At 41.6% G+C, this 20,681-nt stretch overlaps 1 protein-coding gene across 5 annotated transcripts in view; it reads right to left on the bottom strand.

The window, feature by feature from the left end:
- The window catches only part of Ppp2r2b (protein phosphatase 2 regulatory subunit Bbeta), a 419,132-nt gene that overhangs the window by 82,809 nt on the left and 315,642 nt on the right, over positions 1–20,681 (bottom strand). For all 5 annotated transcript variants that reach the window (XM_090331274.1, XM_090331275.1, XM_090331279.1 and 2 more), the window contains 3 exons: positions 19,046–19,143; positions 15,606–15,771; positions 9,578–9,690 (listed from right to left, as the gene is read on the bottom strand). In XM_090331274.1, the coding sequence (XP_090187400.1) occupies positions 9,578–9,690; positions 15,606–15,771; positions 19,046–19,143 (377 nt within the window). The remainder of the gene's footprint in view (positions 1–9,577; positions 9,691–15,605; positions 15,772–19,045; positions 19,144–20,681) is intronic.

Here is a 20,681-nt window from a genome sequence, read left to right as displayed (position 1 = left end):
ACCAGCTACTGGCGAGTGCATACAGTTCCCATGTGATGCTTACTGATTCCCTTCGTGGAAGCCCATGATGCAGACAGATGCAGATAATGATGGCAATCAATAATGATAACCGAAATTATTATTTATTTTCATAAACACAGAGTATGTGCGTCCTGCTGAGATACACACATCACATGCCAGTACTTGCTTTTGGAGCAGTCAATCAATGAGCAATCTCAATATCCACCTGCAGAGGCAAGGTGGGGGCAAGGGGAGTGGAGGTTGAGAAATCACTCCCACCAGAGTGACACATTCACAAAGTTAATCTAATTGTGGGGGGGCACCGGGGGCCATTACAAGCCTGTGAATAAAGAACGGGCTTGATTGATTTTTTTCCCATCACAGTAGCTAAACACTCCATTGTTATTTGCAACAAATATCAGAAAGGAAAGATGAAACCAGGAAAGGATTATATATTAAGCCCCCAGAGCAGCCATAAATCAGAAAATGAAACCTTAAGAAAAAATCAGAAATGGTTACAGGCAGGCAGTAGTAATGTCCTAAGAGGCCTAGGTTATCAAAATATAAACATCCAATTAAAATCAGGGGAAAAAATTTCATCTTCATCCAACCAACAATTTGCCCTATCACTCACTGCCCCTGTAAGTGACACTTAAGACTCTCAGGACCTCTGTTATTTTCTTTTGTGAATGGATGTTCATATCCATAGTACTGGACAGAAGGAAAACTTGATGTGCATCCTCTTGCCTTGCTGTTTCCTTGGGAGGAAACAGGGGCCTCAAGTGAGGCCCCCTTATTCCTCAGCACAAAAGCCCAGCTATTAACCCCCTCCTCCTCCCTCCCACCACACCCAGATGCATCAGGACAACTCCTTCCTGATCCTGTGTCTCCTCTCCTCTGTGCATCGTCTCAGTTGCCATGACAACCTTCAGTGCCATTCTCTTCTGCACGACTTCTAAAACAGAGCACCAGAATCACTGAGGGCCTTTCAGGAGAGAGAACTGCCAAAACTGCCATTTCTTGGAGTCCAATTCAGACCCTCTAACCAGAATCCTTAGAGACGAGGCCAAGAGGGTTGTGTTCCACAAAGCACACCAGGTGACCGCGATGCACAGTGCATTTAATGACTGAAAAAACTGTGATGGCATATGACAGCTAGGAACTGCTTCTTTCTTCCCTGTCTCTCAAGGAAAAAGTGTTTCCTTCATCTTTGTGAGATTGATTCTGTAGTACCTGCTTAGTACGACACCTACTTCATGGTAAGCATCCATTAAAGGGCATAAAATGTCCACTACCAAGTTCTATGCATCAGCGACATTCTCACAGATGTCTATTGGAGACACATGTAATTCAGTTAATGTATGTGAAGGACTCGAACTGTAGTCAGATCTGTGCTCTATTCTTTTTCTGTGCAATATTGGGGCTTGAATTCTGCTTGCTCAGTTAATACTCTACTCTTGAGCCAATGTCTCTAACTCTGCTTTTTTCTTTTTTTTTTTTTTTTTGTGGTTCTGAGGAATCAAACCCGGGTTTTTGGGCATGCTGGGCAAGCACTCTACCACTAGGCCATACCCACAGCCCCTAGCTCTGCTTTTTTGATGGCTATTTTTGAGATGAAGTCTTATAGACTCTACTGCCCGGGTTGACTTAATATTTGACTGTTGATGAGAGCTATGTTTCATTCGTGTCCTGGCTGCTTCTCATTTATCTTCACTGGTTTTGAACCAGTGCTCATCTTTCTTAATCTGTGTACACATCTCTATGATGGGTACATGTCTAGCTCAGGACTGTGAAAAAGAAGGACTAGTAAAATGGACATAAAAATTGCTCAGCTCCAGGCTGTCACAAAGAGTAGTTAATATAACGTGAGTGTCACTGTGGATTGCTTGGGGGGACATGGAGAGAGGGTAAGTGAATAATACTGAAATGCATAGGATCTGTGTACAAAGATGACATAGGGAAGCTCATACCAAGTTGTAGAATAATGGAGGCATAAGGGGGATGTGGAAATATGAAAAGAGAGTGATCAAGGGGCTAAACAGACTGAAGTATAATATACGAATCAAGAAATCCCTTTGTACATTTGAAATACACTAAAGTAAAGGAGTGACAAGAATGTAAAACAGATTCAGTTAGAAGAGGGGTTGAGTACCCATGGAAGGGACAGGGCAGATGGAGAGACAGGGAAGGAAGGACAATATGGTTGAAGTTGTTTTAAGAAGGGTGCAGGCAGAATGAGGGAGGGTGAAAGAGGAGGTGAATCTGATCAGGGGACATTTTATGCATGAATGGGAACATCGTACAACTCTCTTGTGCAGTCCATTCTATGTTGCTCATTATGCCAACAATAAAGCCTTCTGTCCTGAGTAGAGAGGAGGACAGGGATAGTCAAGGTCAGGAGGCATGAATGCCCTTTGACAGGTTTTCTAAGAAACAGCATATCCCTTGTATACATACTGTACAGCAGAGAAGCCTTTGCAACTATGAAACCCATCTATCTGAAATCAAGCTTATCTGTTAAGAAAGCATTAGCTGTGTGCCAGTGGGTTCCAGCCCCTTAGTTTTCAGGAGGCTGAACTCTAAGGATCACAGTTCAAAGCCAGCCTTGGCAGATTCATCCATAAAGCTTCAAGGTTCAATTAACCACTAAAAAAAAAACTAGAAGTAGAGCTGTGGCTCAAGTGGAAGGGTGCTAGTCTTGAGCACAAAAGCTTAAGAACATTGCCTGGATCCTGAGTTTAATCCCTAGGAGGACTGGAACCACCCCCCCGCCAAAAAAAGAAAAAAAAGCAAGCACTGATATAGCCATAATTAGCTGAGTGCCGGTAGTTTATGCCTATTGTCAGCTACTCATGGTGAGTGGTGTGGGGTCACAGCCCAGGCAGAAAAGTCTGAGAGATTTTATCACTAAAGTAACCAGCAAAGGCCAATGTTTTACCACTGAGCCTCACCTTTAGGCTTCGTGGCTCTTCTTTTTTGGCATTATTAAAAGATAGACTCTTTTGAATTTCTCTGTCTCTGAGAAGGACTAAAATAGTTTCAAAAAATGACATTTTCTTTCACAACCATGAGCAAAACATTATAGTAATCACAGGCAACAAATGAGTTCGCCCAGACGAATATGGGGTAAAGGACAAAAGGGGTCTATCCTGATGAAACCTTGAGTTTTATTTTTCTTTTAGGTTTTAGTCTTACATAAAAGGTTGGTTTTCTACTAACTGGTCTTAAAAAAAATAGTTCAGCTTTTCTCATTTCTTGATCTTATGAAAAAGTTGATAATCTTTTTGTAATATAATTGATATTATAAAATTATAAAAGAACAAAATTGATATATGAAGGGAAAACCTGAAGTGCTACAAAACAGTGAAATGTACATTTATCTTTTGGGGGGGGCGGTCATGAGGCTTGAACTCGGCCTGGGCACTTCCTTGAGCTCTTCAGCTCATGGCTACTCTCTACCCTTGAGCCAAGCCCCACTTCCCATTTTCTAGAGGTTAATTGGAGATAAGAGTCTCAGGTCCTTTTGTGCCTGGGCTGGCTTTGAACCTTGATCCTCACATCTCGGCCTCCTGAGTAGCTAGGCTTACAGGCATGAGCCACCACACCCAGCTACATTAATCTTAATATGTTATCATTGACTTGGATAATTATTTTGGTGGATATACTGTCATGCATAACCAGTTAACCTTTGACTTTAGGTCTGTTTTCCATGGCCCAGGGGATGGCTGATTTTGTGAAAGATTTTAGGAACAAGAACATTTTATAAAATAAAAACAAATGTGGAGATGGGAAAGTATGTTTCTGGAATCATTTGGAAATAAAATTATTCCATTTCTGAAAAAAATTTAAAAAATAGCTAGCAAAAATCTGAGAAATGGTAAATGCCAGCTGAGCAAACCAAGAGGGCTCAAGGTCCTGAGTTTATACCCTATTATCCTAGAGGAGTGGGGGTGGAGGGGAGGGAGGGAGGGCAGGCAGGCAAATCAAGAGCTAAAGAGAGTAAGAATGGACTGATCAGAAAGACTAAATGTGAGTCACAGTTCTGCTATGAGGTTTTGGACAAATGCTTGGCTTTCTCAAACTCAGTTTCCCTTTTCCTGCAACTCATCCCTCTTACAAATAATAGCTGAGTCTCTCCCATGTGCCCAGAAGTGTCCTGGGTGTCAGAGCTTCATATATTGTGGTGGGGGAGGGGAGGCAGGAGATGAGTCCCTGCACATTAACTGTGAGGAGAGATAAGCAAAGGAGCAAAGGAGGACACAGAGGCAATGGGGAAAGGTGAGTGTGTGTTCTTCCATTAGGAATCCTCTTCTGATGACCTGGCACTTGGGCATGAGGGACATGAAGGAAGGGATTGGGGATCAGGAAATCCAGAGAGAATAACTAAAGCAACCTGAGAGAGTAGAAGATACGACAATATAAAATCCAGGATCCAAAGCATTCAGTAAACAGTGGTTATTATTAGTACCATTATGACAATTCTTTTTCTAGTTACACAGTAAGAGGTGTTTGGATAAAATCTATAATGGCAAAATCGAACTCATTATAAATCTCAGTTTTTCAGGGGACAGGTTATGACAAGTTACAGTGAGGGAGCTCATACCTTAGAGACTACATTTATAATCAGTTGGAAAGCAAACTTCATCCAGGCCTAGGTTCCCAGGGTAATAGCAGCCAATCATAATGAGGAAATAATATCTCCAGGCTCTTCCTGCAGCAAGAAGTATGCTAAGTGTGTTTCTCATCCCTCAGCTCCAATCCCAGGCCAATTAAGCCACTAGAGCACTAGTCCTGTTGCTTAGAAAAGGCTCTGAGGGCCTGGTACTCTTGGGAATTGGCAGGCGAGGGAGGATTTGGTTAAGCAGAACTTTGTACGATCTCAGGCTTTGTATTGTGTGTGTTTTCTATTTGATGCTGGGACTAGAATTCAGGACCTGCATACTCATACACATACACATACACACACACATTTTTTTTCTCAAGGCTAGCTCTAGCACTTTGGGCACACTTTTACCTCTGGCCTATTTGGTGGTTGATGGGAGATAAGAGTTTCATGATCTTTTCTGCTTGGGCTGGCTTTGAATTATAACCTTCAGATCTTAGCCTCTTGAGTAGCTAGAATTACAGGCATGCACCCACCAGTGCCTGACTTCCAAATGTGTTATTTCTAAGTTTAAGACCGCTAGCTCTTCATATTTAGCCCTGGCACCGCAAATAGCCAATTGAAGGGCATTGGGTATGGCACATACTTTCCCTCTCTGAGATGTAAGGGTCCAGATGTCTGAGCAGACCAGATCAGATTAGCTCCTCAGCCCTGCAGGATGTTGAGCATGTTAACTCAACGTCTTAGAGCCTCATCTGTTAAATGGGGTTCTTGACAGTAAGCTACAGCTACTAGGTTGTCAGAGAAGAGGGCAGCGTGGGATAGAGCAGAGGCTCCCCAAACCAGGAAATAGGTGCTTCTAAGAGGAGGGGTGGGGCCCAAGGGGAGAAGGATAGACAAATGAAAGGAGTAAGGGGGCAGGATAGTAAAAAATTCACTGCATGTAGCACAAATGAAGAAAAAGAAGGGAAAGAGTGGGTTGAAAGGATGTGAAAATGTTGAAGGGATGACATAAATCAACATGCATTGTATATATAAACTTCTTTGTTTAATGGCAAAACCAAAAAATCCAGTACATGTCCTAAAAATTTTAAGAAAAGTGGGGGAAAAGGTGGGTTGGGAGGGGAGGGTGAGAATACTGAAAGGGTTGGCATTGATGAAGGCGTGCTATAATCATGAGCTGCTTTGTTGAATGACAACTCCTTTGCACAACTGAAGATAATAATAAAAAAAGAGACCAGATCGCAGTATTTTCCCTGATAGACATGTGTGATACCCTTCTTGTTGTTTTCTGTCATAAAGACAAATCATAAAGACATTGGGATTAGAGAGTATCTTGTGATCTAAAGAATGCTTGAGTCATGACATTGTTGATTATGCCACCTTTGCTTTCTGCAGAGGACACTGATTTCAGAGGCGGGTGACTCTTAGCTTCCCCAAATAACAACAGACAAGATCTGAAGGAGCATCTTCCCTTAAAAAAAAATCAGCCCCCTTCTTCCTCTGAAAGGTCAAGCCTCTCAGAACTGAAGTAGAACAGGTTCATTTTGCGGTGAGGATTAATTAGCTGTCAGGTATTATTAAATGTTTTCGTACTCAAAACTCATATAGAACCGGAAACTGTGACAAGTAAGCGAGAGGTAATCATAGTGTAGGGAGAAGAAAAAAAAATAGAGAGAGAGACAACTGCTGGTGATGCAAAATCTGAGAGCCAAAGCATGTTGCGAATTATAAGCTGATTAATTAATAACACATCAGCTCCTCTGGAATCATGGTTCTGAATCCATGGTTTTCTGGCTTGCCTAGTGCTTTTTTGTTGTTATTTTTTATTTCCTTCTACTATGAGGATCAAAGAGAAATGGAGTTTACATTGAAAAGGAAAGCTGGCTGTGGGGACTAACCTAAAATATAAGATGTCTCTAACTCTATGAAGGTACAAGAGGGAAAGTAGATATGAGTCAGACATTTTTATGCCAAACATGTCTCCAAAATGGGTGCAACAGCTGTTCACATGATTGAAAAAAATAATAGAGGAGGCCCTGGGGATGGTTGAACTTAGCGACCATAGACCAACTTGTATCAGTCATCAGGGTAAAGTATTAAATAAAGATGCAGGGTCTAGATGGGCATTAGTAGCTCACACCTATAATCCTGTCTACTCAGGGGGATGAGATTTTAGCATTGCAGTTTGAAATCACTCCAGGCAGGAACATCCTTGAGATATGTATCCCCAATTAAACACCAAAAAGCCACGCATGGAGATATGGCTTAAGTGGAAGAACACTAGTGCATTGAGCACAAAAAGTTCAAGGACAGTGTCTAGGCCTTGAGTTTAAACCTCAGAACCATACCACCAAAATAACAAGGTCACCAGAGCAGCCACATTCCTTGTAGCATTGTTCACCATATCTAAGATAAAGATCAACCCAGATGCCCCTCAGTGGACAAATGAATCAAGGAAATGTGGTATATATACACAGTGAGATTGTATGCTTCCCTTAGAAACAATGCCATTGCCCCATTCATCAACAAAGAGAAAGGCTTGGAGAAAATTAAGTAAGCCAGACCCAAAGAAACACAGGCTGCATGGTTTCCCTCATTTGTAATAACCTATAAATCTACAAGTAAACCCAGAGGACAGTGAAAGATAATTACAACTATACAAAATTAAATAAACAGTGCTCTAAACATTCACACAGTGAGAATAAAGAGGGATATTCTTAGGAGAGGATCACGAGGGCTCCATATATGCATAAGATCATATAAAATGATGCTTATTGAAATGAGCTCTAAGAATTGTAAACAAGAGGCTGTTTTCTATTGTACTGTTTGCAGTTATTTTTTTCCTTTGATTTGTTCCCTTTAATTACCAGTTTTGATTTCTATTCCTGTGTTGTTGTCTTGTACATAAGCTTATCTGATTCGGAGAGGGGAAGGGAAAGCACAGAAATGGTGGGACAAGGGGTGAACGAATTCATCAGTGACACTAAACACTCCATTGGAAATGAACTGTACAACTTGAGTGGGGGCTTACAGGATGTCAGGAGGGGACACAGTAGGAGAGAATGAAGAAAAGATGGCATTGTTCAAAAAAGAAATATACTCAATGCCTGACTTATATAACTGTGACTCCTCTGTATATTACTTTTACAATTTTTTTTTAAAGAATAATAACAAGCCGGGCACGGGCACAGTGGCTCACACCTGTGATCCTAGCTAGTCAGGAGGCTGAGATCTGAGGATCAAGGTTCAAAGCCAGCTCGGGCACAAAAGGACCTGAGACTCTTATCTTCAGTTAACCTCTAGAAAAAGGGAAGTGGGGCTTGGCTCTAGGGTAGGGCGATAGCCTTGAGCTAAAGAGCTCAGGGACAGTGCCCAAGCTGAGTTCAAGCTCCATGACCTCCCCCCAGCCAAATAAGCATAGTAGCAAACAGGTCTCAGTAACATGCATTTTCCATGCTTCTGCTTGGAGGCTTCAAAATCAAAACTGGAGGAAAGAAATGGGATTTCCTGGCCAGGGGCTATGCAGCTAGCTGTTGAAAAGCAAGAACTAGATTGGGATTTTCCAACTTGCATCCATACCTCTGGGTCCCTCTGTGCTTGATTTGGTGTAAATCCTATTTCATTAGCATCCCTGCCTTGCCACAGGGAAGACCTCTGCTCCACTGGGAATGTAAACACGTCTTCTCTCCCAAGTCCATGACCCAGAGGGAATGAGAGCACATAGAAGGCCATGCATGCTAATTCCCACAGCGCCCCCTAGAGGGAACCACAGCTCACCTCAGAAATCCCATCCATTGAAAAATAAGGGCAAAGCACAGTTTGGGGAGCAGTTCATAGTATCAATTGTTTTCCCCAGAGGATTACAATGCACTCAGGAACAAAAGACAACATTCACTCCTATTAAATTGCCCACACAGTGCTTGCAATGCACTAGATTGCTACGGACAGCTTGTAAAGTGATCCAAACCCTACAAACAGTATAAAACAGTAGACAAAGGAAAATGCAAATTTTCTGTTATATATAGGGCTTAAGAATGCCTACAATGGTGGTGATGATGATGATGATGGAGGAGAAAGAGGAGGAAGCGGAGGACAAGACTGATGATAATGGTGATTGTGGTAATATTTTTAACAACAGCAGGAACTAACATTGAGTACTTTGTACCAGCCAAGTACTGTATGAGCTAAGTCCTTTATAACACACAGTATCCTATTGCATAATCACAAAAATCCCTAGAAGCATCATCTATCATCCATGTAACAGAGACAAGGCATTAAGGGTAAAGGGTGTCTAATATAAAGAGCCCAGAGCTGAGGAAAGGAGCCAGCATTCTAGCCAAGACTAGAATGAATCCTTACTCTTCACTGTCCTCCTCAAGACTCCAAAGCCTTTGTAGTATCAAGAGCAGTAGATGACCAGAGGTGACCTGGAGATCTGCCATACCACAGTCTAAAAGCAATGCATCCGGGTAACCGTGAATGGAAACATCTGGAACCATGTATTTTTCCTTCAGCCTTTCTTTTCTCCCTTTTGGTTACACTGACTTAAGTGACTGACACAGCAAGTACAGTTTGCTAAGTAAACAAGTTCAAACTCAGCCCTAGTGAGATCCTGATGGCAAAATCCTCAACTTCCACTTTGTCCCCTATTCTCTGTACCCTGGGTACGCAGGGTATTTTAGAACCAAATGAACAGGCAGAAGGTAAGCATAGAGTAGCCATTTGCCCATAGCCCTGCAGCCAGTCCCCAGGAACCAAAGGAAAAGCGTGGAGTGGTAGGCACCTGAGCTTGGTACCTTTCCCGCTCCTCCTTCTGTCACCAGAGATGGGTAAACTGAGTCTCTCTGCCGACCACCCTGCCTTGTTGCCACTGCTACTTATGGCAGCTTCCAGCCTGTGGCCACCCTGCTCCCGGCCCGTGGCAGCTCTGGCTGGGGAGGGCAGGTCCTGGGTAGTCAGCAGCACACTTACCCTCAGGGTGGTGATGGTAGCGGGATCCCGCAGCCGGCCCTCCTCATCTTTCAGGTTGTAGCCCTCTGGCCTCTTGTCACGCTCGCTGACTTTCCATAGCTTCACAGTTTTATCTGTGGAAGGCAAGCCGAGGAAGTCAGGCTCAGGGAAGAGGAACTTGGGGCTGGGAGGACAGGGCCATGAGGTGGTGGTGTGGGGTGGAAAGGCCACAGGGTCACCATTTCCCTGACATTCAGGACAGGAGCATAGATTATGGTTGGACAAAAGGTTTTTTTCCTGCCAATGCTGTGTTAACCCTATAGCTTCTCCATTTGATTCACTGATTGACTACTGAACAGTAAGAATAGTCACAACATACGGAGTTTACTAGATAGCTATGATACTTGCAAAACTTTGACTTAACACCCATGAATAAACCTCTGGGGAGAAGACAGTACTCAAATCTCCATTGTACCATCCCATCTCACTGTTTGTTTGTCCTAGTATTAGGGCTTGAACTCAGAGGCCTTTGTGCTCTCGCTGAGATTTTTCATTTAAGATGAGCCACTTTTATTCTGCTACTTGAGCCCACACCTCCACTTGTTGCTTTTTGATAGGTAATTTGAGAGGGCATTCTCGCTGGCTTTCCTATAGACAGTCATCTCCGGATCTCAGCCTCCTGACAGCTAGGATTATAGGTGCAAGTCTCTAGCACTGGCCCTTTTCAATACTGTTCTCACAAGAGTATTTCAAGGGTCTTGAAAGGCCCTTTGTAACCTGTACATGTGTGATCTCAAGGACCTCCTTTCACTTGCTGTGATTACACTGTACAGCTTCTGCACTACGGTGATTCTGCCGCAGGGACTTTGCATGTGCTAGGAAAGACCTTTATCCACTTTTCTACAAGACTCACTCCTTCACTTTGCCTCAGCCCTGTCCCTGAACTTTTCTTCAAAGCTAGTGTACTATCAAAGAAGTCCACTTCTTGGGTTTTTGGTGGTTAATTGGAGGAAAGAGTTTCATAGACTTGTCTTTCCAGGCTGGCTTGGAATTGTGATACTCAGATTTCAGTCTCCTGAGTAGTCTGGATTACAGATAAAAAGTCAAGCCAGACAGAGGTGGCTTATATTTATTCATCTATCTATTTTATTTTTTGTTGGTCCTAGGGCTTCTTTTGCACAAGGCTAGCACTCTTACCACTTGAGCCACAGCACCACTTCCAGCTTTTTCTGGGTCATTTATTAGAGATAAGAGTCTCCTGGACTTTCCTGTCCAGGCTGGTTTGGAACTATGATCCTCAGATCACTGCCTCCTGAATAGTTAGGATTACAGGCATGAGCCACTGGATCCTGGCTTTGGCTTTACTTTTAATAGTACCTTCTAGTAACAATGTTAATATATTATCTGTCTCCCACTAGCATATACAATCTTTGAGGGCAGGGACCTTCCTGTCTTGGTAAATCACTCTTTTTGTAGCAACTAGAAGAGTTCCTGGGGTATAATAGATGCTCAGTAAAAACTAGATGAATGAATAGATCACATCAATGTAAGATGTGAGGCCCGGGATGATTAGATCCTGTGGTTGTTATTTGTGCTGTTTTAACTTTTTCTCTACAAGTCAGGGACATACCTGACTCCTCTGTCTCTATGAACAACTTTGGGCCTGGTTTCCATCCTGCCTCTCACTGGCTGCATGCCACCCCTCTCACATTCAGGAGGCACATACTCATATTTTTAGGGTGACAAATAGACAAGATCCCCCCACACTGAGTAAGAAGAAAAAAATACTGAATATCCAATCCAATTTGAGTTTCACATAAACAGAAATTTCCTTTTTAGTAGTAAGTACAACCCATATATTGCCATATGACAAACTCAATTATTCTGTACCTCCGTGTCTTCATTTGTAAACAGTGTAAAGATTGCCTTCCTCACGGGACTCTTTGTGTTCAGTGAACGCCAGTATGTGGTGTGTATCCCAGGGCTGGTCTGTTTGCGGATGGTCTGGCAAAACTGCTGACTTTAAGATTTGTGCACTCTCATTTCCTTGCCCTGGCTCCATGAGGGCAAGAGGCAAAGAAACTGACCTAGCTATGGCTTAATTTTAGGAATTTCCATCTATATGGCAAACTGCCTTCTTGCACCACCCTCTCAAGATCCTGCTAGAGGAAACTGCTCTTGTGGGTAGGAAAGATGAAATATGAGGCTTATGTATGGTTGCGTGATTGGCTCCTGATCAGCGGTGGGTGGGCTCAACTGTCTCAGTGGATTTTAGTAGCAGATGCCCTCTATTGCTTGGCTTTGAAATATGTCACAGCCTATATGCAAGGCAATGTTTATTTTCTGTTTTTCTCTTTATGATTGACATATGACCATAGACTTTTAAAAAAAATCACAAAAAAGTCACCTATAATTTCTTTTTTTAATTTTTAGAGGCTTGAACTCAGGATCTGGGCACTATACTGAGCCACAGCACCATTTCTGGATTTTCTGAGTAGTTTAGTGGGGATAAGTGTCTCATGGACTTTCTTGCCCAGGCTAGCTTTGAACTGTGATCCTCAGATTTCAGCCTACTGAGTAGCTAGGATTACCGGTATATGCCATAGGCACCAGATTTAATTACTTATAATTTCTACAGTCAGTGTCAATCTATGTCCACATGGTTGATAAATTCTCATGGCATTTTCTCTATACTATGTATGTTTCAGGGCTTATAAACCAATACATTGCATATGTAGATTTTGTTTGTGTGTTTTATCTTTCCTTGTTCATTAGATAAATAGTAGCTGTTATGAAAGAAACTGAAAATAAGCAGAAAGATATAAAACTCCTTCAATTCTATTAGGCAGTCAGAAGAGCTGTGAAAATTTTCCTAGTCTTCCATTATATTTATAAAATTATACAATAATTTCTAATAAATAATATGCTATACATAGTTATCAGGTATTTTAGCTAGTTATATATGTATCTATACTGATAGCTATACCCCTAAATAAATCTGTAGGGTCTATTAGCTACATTCTATATAATTTGGAGAAGAAAAAGTCTGCCAAGAACTAAAGGTCAAATAGTGAGAGGTTTTCATAGTAAGAAGTTAAATGAAGCTATATATTCCCATGTGACAATTTCTAGGTCTAGATTCACAATTTGTTAGTTTTAGTCTTCATTAAACAGTAGGAAGCTGCCAGGTGACTTTGCTGACACCTGTAATCCTTGCTACTCAGGAGCCTGAGATCTGTCAATCATGGTTTGATATCAGCCTAGGCAGGAAAGTCCTTGAGACACTTATCCAATTAACTGCCACCCCCCCCCCCCAAAAAAAAAAACCACCCAGTGTCAACCAAGAAAGGAAGAAGGGAGGAAGGGGGAGGAAGAAGGGAAGGAGGGAGGGAAAGCAAGCAAGCTTAAAGTGGTGCTGTGGCTCTGAGATCAAGCCCCTCAACTAGCACAAAACATTTTAGGAAGTTAGAAATGTATTCATAAGCAGCAAGTAAAAACTGTACTCAATTATAATAAGATAAGCACCATCTTAAAAAAAAAGATAATTGGAGAATTCAATTCAACTCTCTCTGGTTGCAGTGCCTGAGGTCATTCTTGACTTTATCATTGCAACTTTTTTGGGGGGGGACTCAGTATCTTCAGGCATTGTGGATAAAAATGTCTAAGGGACTGGTGGTGGTTTCTGTGAGAAATGGTCTTTTTGTTTTTCTTGGCTGTTTCTCTAAGTAGTTTATCATCACTGTGGCAGCTTTACACACAATCTTATCACTCATCTTCATTTTTTCTTTTGTATGCTAATTCCAATTGTCTTCCTGTAATTTTTACATGTTCATCTATTTGGCTGGGAGGGGGGATTCACAATCTTAATATTAGTATTAAAAAAGAAAATCACACAAGACCACAGACATTTTTCTTATAAGAATTATTTTTTTGAGATGCTGTTGACACATGAAATAGCATCCCAAATGGGAAGATAATATCCCTGTTAATCAAAAAACTATTTAAAAACTCAATTAACAGAACATTATGCTATATAATTAATCTTCATTGCATTTCACTTTCCTTCCCATCCCCCATACAAAGTAGTTAATAAGTCTTTGAATTTTATTGCAATGATCAATAGGTCAAATTTCACAATCTAACATTCTAGCTGTAGAAGATGATCAGGCATTCCCCCCCCCCCCTTGGGAGATGTAATTAAGTAAAGACCACCTGAAGTCTATTGTATTCATAGTAGCTTTGAAACTACAGGGCTTATCAAAAACTTGAACATCAAAATTAAAAGAGGAGAAACCATCATACAATTGTGTGGTTTGTTTTAGAAGAAATCAGACCACATATGAAAAAATTAAATGCATTGAAAATCATCTGCTTTCCCGGGTTTCAATATCTAGTCATGCAGAGCTGAGGCTGTATCTCAGTAACCCTGAAATGGCTGATTTATAACTGTCATTTTTTTTACATTTGTACGATGGCTTTATTTCCTGGGGGTTTTTAGCTCATATTCACGAGTAAAACTTTTTTCTTAAAATATGACTCATGGGGCCGGGAGTTTGGCCTAGTGGTGGACTGCTTGCCTGACACGAACGAAGATGTGGGTTCCATTCCTTGGTACCACATACATAGATAAAAGGCAGAAGTGGTGCTGTGGCTTAAGAGGTAGAGCTCTAGCCTCGAAAAAACTCAAGGGCAGAGCTCAGGCCCTGACTTCAAGTCCCAGGACTGGCAAAAAAAAAAAAAAAACAAAACACCTCATATACAAATGTAGCAAATTAGAATGATAAAATGAATAACTTCAAGTTATCCATAATAAAAAACAGTCATGATAAACTTTTTGGTATGCTCCCTTCTAATCATTAAAATGAATGCATTTCTGAATGTGTTATAGACATCATCTATTTTTTTTTTTCAGTTGACATGCGAGTATTTTCCTTTCTAAATGCTGGTGTAGAAAAAAAAATTCTGAGCTTCTTGATTTATATTTAAGCATCTTCTCCTCATAGACAAGATGAAGTAACTCACTCAGCAGTTAACTTGCTTAGGAAATGGTGTCTAATTTCAATACATCAGTTCTCTTGTCATGCTATTTAACTATCACCCTTCAATAGGTAACTTCCTGCAAGGAAGTCAAATGTTGCTGGCTCACATCTTTAATCCTAACTACCCAGGAGACTGAGCTCTGAGGACAGTTCAAAGTCAGCCCAAGCAGAAAAACTGGAGAGATTCTAATGTCCAATTCATCAGCAAAAAGCCAGAAGGAGAAGTGAGGTTCAGGCGGTAGAGTAACAACCCTGAGTGAGAAGGCTAAGGAGCAGTAGTCAGGCCCTGAGTTCAAGTCTTGGTATCAGCATGCATGCACGCATGCATGAGCATGCACACATACACCTAGAGCCAGGTAGATAATTCTGCTTCTGCTATGTAACCTATTCAATATGCAACATTCTTTCTTACCGATCTATACCAATTTCTCCTCCACCTACAAATAGTGTAAGAAGTTTGAAAGGAGAGTCTGAGGAAACATTTTCATGATCAGTAAGTTCTTCAATGGTGTCCTATGTCTGTCTAACTTGGGCTCCTAGATAAGAACTTGATTTTGTCAGAGAAACACCCAGCCATCTGTTTGACAGACCCTACAGTATATTCAGGAATTAATAACTTCCATTCAATGTACTCAACTCAGAGGCAGCATGGCTTTTCCTGAATTTCCTGAAATCTGTTCCCAGAATAACATCCAGTGAAGCTCAAGGCAGGAAGTCATTCAAAACACACCTGCAAGTAATCTACATTTGTTGAAACTTGCAAAAATTGCAGATAATGAATTTTTACACAGTTGGGAATAGATTTGATATTTATAAAAAGAAAAGCGACTTGCTTTCCTGAGGGCCTACTGTGTGTGTGTTTGTACCAGGCATTCTACAAAGTATCTTGCCAATGCGGTCTCTAGATTTTTCTCGAGTGTGCAATGTACTGAGGGAAACTGAGGCCAAGATAGACCCGTGTGCATGGCTGGCAGACTGTAACCAATCACATAGAGTATCACTGTACATACCATTAGTAGACAGAAGAAAGTAAGCTGCATTCTGCTGCGGAAGCCATCTTATTTTATTGATTTTTTCTTCTATTTCTAAACTCTTCAGGTAATCGAACTCGGGTTCATGGCTCTGGAATGTGCTGTAAACATTGTATTCTCCCCTACGATGAATCTGATTTTTACTCTGTAGGAAAGACAGAAACCAACAAAAAAAATTTTAAACCATGGAAGAAGCCAACTGAAAACTCGTCAGTCTCTCAGCATAGCGTTTAGGGATGGGGTGAGGAGGGTATGTAGAGGTGGATAAAGTCACATGGCCTGTTGCCTTAGATTAGCAGCCTCTGAAGGTTGGGCCATGCCCTGCCGGTCTTGGTTCCATCAGTATATCTGCATTCATATCGATGTGCATCACAGATCTAACTTCTGTATAACACACTAACTTCTGTATATCATAGCATATGCATAGGCCAGTAGTTCAGTTACAACAAGATACTAAATGAAATACCAATAGATGCTTTAAATTTAACTGTCTCATCCTAATACACTTCTTCCCCACCTCTGGAGCTGAGCTACTCCATACTGAGGGGGGGGGACACAAATACAATATTAGGAATATTTTATTAGGAATTTTACAACTTAACTAGACCTTTATCTGTTTTTTTTAAATCAAAGTTGTGGCAACTTTCACTACTTTTACACTGTGCTTATTTATCTTTAAAAAATCTGAACAGTCTCACAGAATCTGAGAGGTAGATAGGGCATGGGAAACCACACATGAGGCTTAGAGATATTAAATGACCTTACTAAGGTCATATAACTTATAGGGAGTGGATCTGGGTACCAAGTCCTCCCTCCTTGCTTTTTAATTTTTCTTCCTCCCTCCCCCTGAATGACTGACGAAACAGAGGTAGAACAGTTTCACCTCCACGTTTTCTCTAGCACCAAGTGTACAGATGAAACACAGAAAGGAGGAGAGGGAGAAAAAGAGGGAGCTCAATGCTGGAAAATAGTTGTATGGGGAAGGGTTCATTGTGACATTGCCATACTTGTGTACAATATATCCTAGATGACTTCTCTTTCATTCTCCCTGAACCCCTCTGCTCCCTTCTTAAAACAATTCCAATAGACTTCTTTGTTCTATTTACATACATGCATATAAAGTATTTCAACTCTCTCTGTCCTCATTCATCATCTTGGAGCTTCCTCACTCTGAATAATACCCACCCTCCACTAGAGTCTGTTTTACTTTCCTATCCAAGAAGGGAGGCGGGATATATTTCAGATATTTTAGGAACAGATGACCCAAGAGGTTTGGGATTTGGCTTTGAAAAACTGCTAAAAAAAATAGAGTCTTATAAGATATTTTGTTACAAAAGCTTCACTTTCAGAGGGGGGAAGGGACTCCATTTACAATTTACATTCCTAGTTAGATATAGAAAATCCCAAATCACATCTCAGCTTCTGATAAGGGGTGAGGGGCAAAAAAGCCTCATGAAAATTCACTCACAGGTTTCACCCACAAAAAGTGAGAAACAACCCAGTGCTAGTGGCTCATGACTGTAAGCCTAGCTATTCAGGAGGCTGGGCTCTCCCTTGAAATCCAGTCTGAGCAGGAAAGTCCCTGAGACACTGCTCTCCAATCAACAAACCAAAAGTCAAAAGTGAAGGACTGGCTCAAGAGGCGAAGTGCCAGCTTTAAGCCAAAGAGGTAAGGAATAGCATCCGGGCCCTGCATGTTCAAGCCCCAGTACTGTCCTTGCTTATAGGATAAGGACATCTTTCAGTTCCTAGGCTTCTCTTCTTTCTCCTCACGATTAACATTTATTTTGCAGTGAACAAAGCCATCATCGTATTTTGGGAAGTGGGTCCCCATCATTCCACTAAGGAATCAGGCTTCCCAAATAGTTCCACAAATTAAAATAGGTGAATCCTATAAATAGTGTTCTGAAAATGTGGGATAGAGTAATAGTGGCAACATTCTGCCTTTGGGTAATTTATGCTAAACAGTTCCTCCAGCTCCTTTTATCATTACTGTGAACCTAATTGGATTTTTTTTAAGAAAGAAAATTGGAAAAAAAAAAAAGGTTTGGAAATTAGTTTTCCAAGGACTTAAAACACTGACATCCTTGCTTCCCTCCTCCTCACATGCTCAGCCAGCCAGTCCACCTTAACAATAAATTTTATAAGAGTGTTGATTTGCTACCATCCAAATCAGACTGTCAAGTGTGTGTAGCATGTGCCAGACCAATTAGCACCAGGCAGCTCCGAAAAAGCAGGAAAAATTCCAGGTCAAGAAGAGCTATTAGTTCCTACTTGCCAACCACATTTTCACATTTCCAGGGCCAATGCAATAGGCTGGGTGCCTGATTGAATGCGGAGTGCTTGAATTTATATGGAACCCCTCCCTACCCCTCCACCCCAGGGATTTTTGATGCCCTTATAGAAATTAATTGCAAATAATGTGCAATTACCAAATATATCACCTCTAAATGAGGTTTTCCTTTCCTCCCCCCCCTTTTTTTTGAGGGGAGGTATAATGCAAATGGCCTAGAGGCATAAGCAGGCATTAAATTGCTCAGGAAGTCTCTTGTGGAGCCTTCCTCTTACAGTGGGCCTCCCTCTCGCTTTCTCAGGTCCCAGTGAGTCTCAGAGGCAAGACAGTGGCAGATGGGAGAATTGGTAGAACACAGACCAGCCTGCTGGAGACTCTGAGTCTGTGCCAGGGGAGGATGAGGAAATCAAACTGGGTCATAATTCTGACAAAACAGAAGCAGACACCAAAAGAGATCGGCTGTGTGTATGTGTGGTGGGCGGTGGGGGAGGGGGAGACCCTCTTCTCAATTTGTATGAAAAAGAGAAATAATTCCTAGTGGGACTCAAGTCTCAGGAAGAAATGGGATTCACTAGAAGATAGAACTCTTGCTCAGAAACAGAGGTACATATGGCACTGAGCTCCAGGGACTTGCATGTCCCTTTTCGTTTTGCTGAGATGTGAACTTGTGGGTTTTCACTCCCTTTGGTAGGGTAGGGTGATCTGTCATTTTCTTCTCTGCTGATGCACATCTATGGGTTTTTTTTGTTGTTGTTCTTCTCACGTGCATGTTCTGATAATATCTGAAGTGAAGGGAGACTGAATTCAGTACCTAGAAGACAAATCTCAGCATAATAGTTTGCTCAGAAGTATCTGGAATGTTGCAGACAAGCAACGGGGCCTTTCTGAATGTGTGGCTACTTGGTATTCTAGGCTGTGAAAGATCAGAATATACTTGGAATGAGCCACCTTTTCAGGTGATTTTACAAGTTCAGTATGCAACTATTGATGCTAATGACTTATTTTTTTTGCAGTTTAAGTTTGTGAGCAGGTTAAATATGACAGAGGAGTATTAAGGAACAGTAAGAGACCTCTTTTACAAAAGAAAAAGAAAACGGACATTTTTTTTATATTCACAGCCACTTACCTCCTGCTCTCGTTGAAATATTACAACTCGACCCCCCTTGTCTCCTGTAGCTAGTAATTCTCCCGTGTGGTTGAATTCTACCGTAGAGATAATGTCAGCTGCAAAGAAGACAAAAGCAATTTAAGTAACTGCACACTTACTTTGAAAGCATAGATAATAGACATACTTTTCTGTGCATTTAAGGGCTTAAGGCTTTGTGTCTGCAGTGGAATTTATAAGGATTTTATGTTCCATATTTTAAGTGCTACTTTTTTTTTTTTTTTTTTTTTTGCCAGTCCTGGGCTTAAGCTCAGGGCCTGAGCACTGTCCTTGGACTTTCTCAAGGCTAGAGCTCTACCACTTGAGCCTCAGCACCACTTCTGGCTTTTTCTAAGAATGTGGTACCAAGGAATCAAACCCGGGTCTTCGTGCATGCTAGGCAAGCACTTTAACCACAAGGCCAAACTCCCAGCCCTATGAGCCACTTCTTGAGGTGAATTTCCTAGTTACCCACACAGCACTATAGTCTCTTGGAATGACTTAACAGAACCAAAGGAAAAGGCATGTCCACACCCCTTTGTTTTGGGTAAGGGAAAATGAATTTCTTTATACGCCAGGGAAATGGTTGTTTTCTTGAATAATTTCTGTTAACCACAGACTCTTTAACCACTCACAGCCTTTTCCCTTCTTTTGTCTTTGATACCAAGAAACTTTCCCAAGTGAGTTTTTGTTGTGAGGATTGGATGGCAGCTAGGTTATGATTCCTGAAGCTCTGACACTGAGGAGAAGACCACAGGGATTAGTGGGGAAAGCAGGAAGAACTTCTAGCTCCACCCTGGCCCCCTTAGTGTGTAGGCCCAATACCTCCCTCTGGAAGGGCTCATCCTTAACTTCAACCCCCAGGGCATGCAGGAGAAAGGCAATGTGCCCTCTACAACTCTAAGAGGAGACAAGGCACAGGGAGCCAGGCACTTGGATTGTGTGGATAACTGCTGAGGGAAAGTCAGCCTGCCAAGTCTTTCTACCATGCTGGTGACCCCCCGAGAAACACGGACAGGTAAATTACCTATGATTGGGTTGATTAGGGCTATTTTTAGAAAAATGTCAGAGGTTAATTCCCCCCCAATTATTTCCCTGCAGGGCTCCAACAATTGCTACCAAGAGTGCAAGGGAGTGTTTAAAGAAAGTGGAGGGAAAGGAAGGGAGGAAAAGAGAAGGAAAAAGCCAGGGGAAAGAAAAGGGAAAGGAATGGAAGGAGAAAGGGGAAGATAAATCTGAAGGTAATGTCTATGAAAAGAAAGCAAAAGAGGAACAGTCATATGGAAAACCAAGACAGTTATGCAGAAAAATTCAAATCGCAAATTATACTTTCATAGCCTCATGTTAGGATTTTTCTTTGTATACCTGATTTATTCAGGTAAGTGGGATAAAATTCTCTCTACATCATTGTCCTTTTCATATAAAGAATAGGGCATGAGGGCCCCATCCCCCCCTCTCCAGCTAGATACATTTAAATGACAATTAATGATTTCTTGGTTTGGCCCCAAGGTAGCAAACTGAAACTCCACAGGGCTTCCTAGTAACAGGAATGTAGCAATTCAGGTCAACTATAAACGAGTGGCTTCACCTTTTTGGCAGTACTGAGAAGTGAGCAAGC

Source organism: Megascapheus bottae, chromosome 4 (genome assembly GCF_031878675.1).
Source record: "Megascapheus bottae isolate mThoBot1 chromosome 4, mThoBot2.hap1, whole genome shotgun sequence".
Classification (NCBI taxonomy): domain Eukaryota; kingdom Metazoa; phylum Chordata; class Mammalia; order Rodentia; family Geomyidae; genus Megascapheus; species Megascapheus bottae.
Note: the sequence above shows the minus strand (reverse complement) of the source record. Positions and strands in the feature narration are given on the sequence as shown.